Here is a 5,988-nt window from a genome sequence, read left to right on the forward strand (position 1 = left end):
GGGGTTGGGACAATGCTGGTATTGTCCCATTTCTATAGGTGGGCCATGTCGACTTACTACGCTTGTGCTTGTAGAAAAACTATTTCCCGTGTAAAAACGGCGAATGAAACTCCTCTTATTCCGGAAGACACTTAAAAAGACACCTGACTCCCTCCACCCCAACTGAGGGTGTTATAAAAACACAGATAAATAGAATATCTATTTACATTAAATATACAAATGGTAATAGCAGCCTAAGAAATAGTGTTGAAATTGTGCATGCTAAAAACAAGTGCTTCTCTAGATTCGCCGTGACTGATAATCTTATCCATTAAAAATAATTACAGTAACTTGATTTTTGCACAAAAAGGGAATAAAATGTAGCCCCGATACCAGTGAATGAGTACCAACGTGCTGATCGAATTATACACCTACAGTAAAAACCCTGAACCAAACTAATAAATAAATTCAGATCAAGTCTTCTCAGGACAGATTAGACAAAAAAAAGAAGCTATCGAGCAGTGAGTTGAACTCCTACTTTATGCCCAGAAGCGTACATTATCAGTAGTAACACGTGCATACAGTAGAAAGCTATGCGGGAGTTTAAAATGTAAATAAAAAAACGAAAGTCAGTAGCTTTAGCAAAGTGGCTGTCTTGTCTGGATAAAGTTTTTGTTTCTACTTCAGCAAATTGGAAATAACGTTCTGATGGTCTACTTGTGTTTTTTATGGTCAATAATTTTGTGATAAGAGCTTCATTTACATAGTGGAGTCACATACTTCTATGGCAGGGGTTGGGAACCTTTTTGACGAAAAGAGCCACAAATAATTCATATTTTCCAATGTTATTCCTTGTGAGGCATACTATGAATTTAAAAGTCAAAATACATGTGCCTTTTCAATGTTTTTTTGTAATTTCACCACTTTTAAAGTGGAAAGAATGAATATTTTTACAAATAGTCTTATGCTGTTGCTAATCAATGAGTCTACTGCAAAAAAAATGAAGATTAAAGCTGTTCTAAATGTAATATCTCAGTTCTGTCACCAACTGTTTCCATATTTTAGCTGACAGGTTAGCATAGAGCCAGATGCACTCATCAAAAGAGCCACATGTGGCTCCCGAGCCATAGGTTCCCTACCCCTGTTCTAAGGGCACTCGTGAATCAATTAGCATTCCAAGCACTGCCTATTACTTTTGTTATCCTCTGGTATGTGTGAGTGGATTTGAGCAAAGGCATGCCGATATGTCATTCTTACTTCAAAAAAGTATTTAAAAAATCAAGTGTAAAGAGGCACGAGTGTTACAGGCTTGGTGGACTGTTGCTTTGTGTTCCATTTTGAAGAAACAATTCCACTCATTCACATTCACCATGAAAAAGAAATAGAAAGACAGGCAATTGATTCTAAGGCGAAATGCAACAATCGAAAAGACGGTTGACCACAAAAAAGAAAAATAATATTCCAGTAGTTTTACTTCATTAGTTTTGCTGCCACATCATTTTTTTTTGTTACAAATACCCGAATAAATAATATTTAGAATAATATTAAAGGAAAAACGGACGGTCCTGGTGCGCGTTTGTAGTCGATTGTATAAAGAAATGTTAGCATTCTGCGCTCGGGATGCTTTTCAGCAACACTTGCCAGACAAAAAAATGAGTGCATCTACTTTGTTCGACTTCCCCAATGACGCCAACTTGGCCCAGTTATTTTTTTTCATATATATAAGTCGCTACATGGAGAAAAATGTCCACTAACGCTTGAAAAGCCGCTTCATCCGATGGCGAGAGTTTTGACGAGGCCGCAGTGAAACTTCCGGATATGGCGGTACAAATCCCCAGATTGGGTGAAGCGTCGCTCGCACCATTTACACGCGTGTGGCTTCTCCCTCGTGTGTACCACGGCGTGGCGGCTCAAATTGTGCGAGTACTGGAAGCTCTTTCCGCATTGGCCACACGTATACGGCTTTTCTCCGGAGTGTGTACGCTCGTGTCGCTTGAGGGTGTACATGCAGGAGAAGGTTTTGTTGCACTGGCCGCAAGTGGGCACCGAACCATCGGGCGATAACTTGGAGCGGGCGCCATCCTTCTCGCGGAAGTGCGAACTGAGGTGCAGCTGCAGGATGTGTGGGCTAGGGAAGATTTTACTACATAAGGGACATACGCAAGCTTGCCGCCCCGCCGCCGGCAGTAGCGCCCGTCCGGAGATGTCCGAGGAGGCCATGTCGTCGTCGTCCTCCTCCTCGCTGTCGGCCGTGGGGCGCCCCCTCCGCCGCTCCTCCGCCTCCCCGCCGTGGGCTAACTCCCTCCCCCCGCAGGCCTCCGCCTCCTCGTCCATCAGGTCTTCCTCTTGGGAGAGGAGGGCGGCGGCGGTGGCGGCGTTGTTGCCTGGGAAGAGGGCAGCGAACCCTGTCACCGCTGAGCTCCTGGCGCTATTCCCAAAGCGCTGGCTCTCGGGGCTCACGGGCTCACTGTCCTCCTGCTCTGACAGCAAGTCGTGTTCGTCTTTAACAAGTGGCTCGGTGCCCTGCTGCTGGCTGTCGAGGGCCAGCTGTCCCGAGACGTAGGAGGCCTGTAAGGGATCTCTACTCGACACGGGTTTGAAAGACAAATCCAGAGCGCAGTCCGTGTCATCCGAAGCCCTGGACCTCTGGGACAGCGACGCTCCGGAACCAACGACGCCGACCACGTCGTCGCCTTTTGTTTTTCCAGCTGTTTGGACGCCGGGCTCCGCCTCTAGTGACACATGAGCGACACCTACCAGGTCCGGGGACCTTCCCAAGTGACCGTTGGCCTTCTGCCGGCCACGTACGGACCTCTCACGCTCGTTGGCGTCCGAGTCAAAGTGTCCCGTCGGGGAGGGGGCACCCTGAAAATCCTCCCCTGTCTTTAAGCCGGGTGAACACGGCTCCTTATCTTTCAGCTTGCCTTTGCAGACTTTGACGATGTCATACATGTGGAGGTAGCTGGCGGCGGCCAAAACGTCCTCCACTGGAAGACTGGCGAATTCCAACTTGCCCTCGTACATAAATTCGAGGAGCAGACCGAAGGCCGGCGCCGTGACAATGTCACTGTTGAGATGGACAACGTCCCTTTTGTCCAGCTGGTCCCTGTAGAAGAGATGGAAGTACATACTGCAGGAAGCCAAGACTGCTCTGTGCGCTTTGAAGCGAGCCTCCCCGACCAGAACAGTGCAGTCACACAGGAAACCTTGGTGACGCTGTCGACTCAAACACTGCAGCAACTGGCGGCTGTGGTCCGGGAACTCCATTCTTCCCTCATAACCTGACGGAAAACGAGAAAAACAGGATAGCGCCCGGTGAATGAAATGGAGAGCTACTGACGAGGCACCACACTGGAAGCCAAATGACTTTTAATTGGACTCTGTTAAAACACATACAATATGTAGGTGGCAAAACGTAGTGGCCAGCTGTGTCAATTTTGCACATTTTTATTCCTGGTAGGAATGGAAAAAGCCCCAAATAATGCCAATTGGAATAAACGTTTAGTTTTCTGACAATAGCCTCTTGGAAATGGCCTCAACTTTTGTTATTACAACTAAGGATGATAACAAGAAATGTCATTGTGAACACAGATCTTGTGCAGATAAGGGAAAGCACCACAACTTTACTATAAAGAAGACCCTTCATGTTTTCTTGGCCCATGATCTGAGTTGGCTTTTAAAAAAAAAAATCACCCTGAAAAACCACTTGGTTTGAGTGAATAACCTTATAGAAATGTTCCAAAATATGACATTCAAGCAACACATTCCTCCCCTTAATTACTCCAAAGGCTAATACATATGGACGTGCAATTGTGTAGGTAGTATTACAATGCAAACTTCATTCATTAGATAAATTATGTCTTTTTCTGATTAAGAAGTGTCAAAATTAGCTCCTAATACTTAATTAATGCGGAATAAAAGTACAAAAAAATGTATTAAAGAAAAAATAGCGTTTATATTGAAATCCATGCCTAAAAATCTTCCTAATTCAATCTAGATTTCTGCAGAATATAGAAATATACATTTTAAAACTTAATCAAAGTGAACTTACCCATTCTCCCAACCGATCCAGTGTGATCCAGTTTCCAAATTCGGTTGTTGGGTTGTGTTGCGCGCAACAAAAAAAAGAGCCGTTTCCAAAGACACGCACACAAATCCGGGGACGTGTTTACAGAACAAGCAAAATAATAGCAGTCGTCCAGCGGGCAAAGAGTGTAAAAGAAGGAGGGAAAAAAGAAGGAGCGAGTAAACTGCTGCTCTGTTTGCTAATTACACTGCAAGCTGTAGAGTCAGCTGCTCTGACATCACCGCAATGGAAACGCTACCTCCAGCTGTGCTCCCCTTATGCCATATGTTACCTCCGTGCTGTCTTGTACCGCGTTTATATCGAAAACACCCCCCCAAAAGTGCCAAAAAGATCGCCGTGCCAACGTCCGATGATCCGGTCTAGGGGAATAAAATAAATTGCAAACGATCAGGCTACAAGTATTTCTATTTCTCTACACACAAGTTTACCTACTGCTTAGTTAACGGCTTATTACAACTTTGACGCTCCCGTCGTGCACTTGAACGCAACACGCACTGAGTTTAGAACGGCAAAGTGCGAATATGACATTCGCAGTGTAGTCCAAAACGTATTAAGCGACGTAAAGGGGGTTTCTTAGAAAAGGGAAAATAGAAAAGTCTGCAAAATGAAGCGATATAACTTTCGCTTCCTCGCTGCACTGAAACGCACTAAAAAACGGCTTACTTACATTTATTTCCGCCTTCTCCCTTGTGCGAGTGTGTTCCTTAGACACTTCGACGTTCTAGAATCATGATGTGCATCCAGATGTTGGACGTCTGTCCGTCTTCCCGAGCTTTCGCTCCAGTGACCGGCTAAGACAGGGGACGTTCGCTCGCTGGGGTGCTGGCAAGTAGGCTGGCTGGATCGCTGGCTGGCTCGCTGGCTGGGCTGGCTCGGCTGCTGTTAGTGCGTTCCACAAGCGAGCAGGTTGATCGTGTGTCCGCCAAGTCTCGCGACAGCGCCAGGCCCACGACCGCAAACTTGTGTACTACTGCGAGAACTCACACAGCGGCAGCAAGTAGCAGAGAACGCCGGGTAACATCCATTGGCATTGGTCGCCCCCCTGCTGGAAACACCTGTCTCCTCTGTGAGCGCTCCCTCCTCCCCCCTGGAAGCGCACGGAGCGTCCAATCCATGTGGACTGGGAGTTTGGCAGGGAATGAATGAATGTCTTCTATAGAGGAAAAATTCAGTGGCAGATTGAGACATATTGGAATAGTTTTTCATCTTTTTGTTCATTTGCAGTGTGAGACTTCCCAGTTCAAATGGATTGGACGTCTATGAGTGGTGAATGAAATTTAAATTCACAGTAGAAAGAATGAAAGAAGCTAGGGGATTATAATTGGATGTCTTTTATTGTCAATAGCACCGAGCTTGAACCATCCCTATTTTTTTGATAAAAAATCTCCCAAAATATCCATCAAAATAATGGATTAACCAACTCCCCCACAATAGAAGGACTTTTGAAATCATCATTGGATGAAAGACAAAACTTTCTGGTCACAAAGAGCTCTCCGCTTGAAAGGAATGATAAATCACGCTTTGTAATTTGGACTGTCAGTGCTTTGGGGAACTTTAAAGGGCCGTTCTCTCTAATCCTGCTTCCAGTTGAGGAATTCCCTGGCACCCAAGCACCTACCAGCTTTGTTTTTCCTGGCTGTGATAGCCCAAAACAGTCTTAAGACACAAGTGATGATTTGTGCGGAGGGAGAAAAGTCTCCAATCTGCTTAACCTCTTGAGTAATTCAAATATTTTTCACAATATGTCAGGTGATGGTGGTAGCAAAAGATGGCCACTCGGGGGAGAAACAGTTGATGTTGCAGCTGCTCATCTCAGCCCCCCCCCCCCCCTTAAATCCTTTTCTCTCTTCGTGCCCCTCTCCGAACTCCCTCAAATGCCTCTGTCACCTTTGCCCTGTGTTCCAGCTGTCGTGTGTTTTGAA

General features: G+C 45.7%; 1 protein-coding gene across 2 annotated transcripts; it reads right to left on the reverse strand.

The window, feature by feature from the left end:
• Positions 1 to 703: 703 nt before the first annotated feature.
• zbtb42 (zinc finger and BTB domain containing 42) lies at positions 704 to 5,145 on the reverse strand. 2 transcript variants are annotated; one of them, XM_077731741.1, is made up of 2 exons: positions 4,734 to 5,145; positions 704 to 3,260 (listed from the first exon to the last, which is right to left on the reverse strand). In XM_077731741.1, exon 2 carries the CDS (start codon positions 3,244 to 3,246, stop codon positions 1,750 to 1,752), a length of 1,497 nt encoding a protein of 498 aa, XP_077587867.1. In that variant the 5' UTR covers positions 3,247 to 3,260; positions 4,734 to 5,145; the 3' UTR covers positions 704 to 1,749. The 2 variants fall into 2 exon arrangements, with proteins under 2 accessions (XP_077587867.1, XP_077587866.1); XM_077731740.1 differs by lacking the exon at positions 4,734 to 5,145 and adding an exon at positions 4,031 to 4,313.
• Between the last annotated feature and the right edge of the window lie 843 nt (positions 5,146 to 5,988).

This window comes from Stigmatopora nigra, chromosome 13, assembly GCF_051989575.1.
Source record: "Stigmatopora nigra isolate UIUO_SnigA chromosome 13, RoL_Snig_1.1, whole genome shotgun sequence".
Classification (NCBI taxonomy): domain Eukaryota; kingdom Metazoa; phylum Chordata; class Actinopteri; order Syngnathiformes; family Syngnathidae; genus Stigmatopora; species Stigmatopora nigra.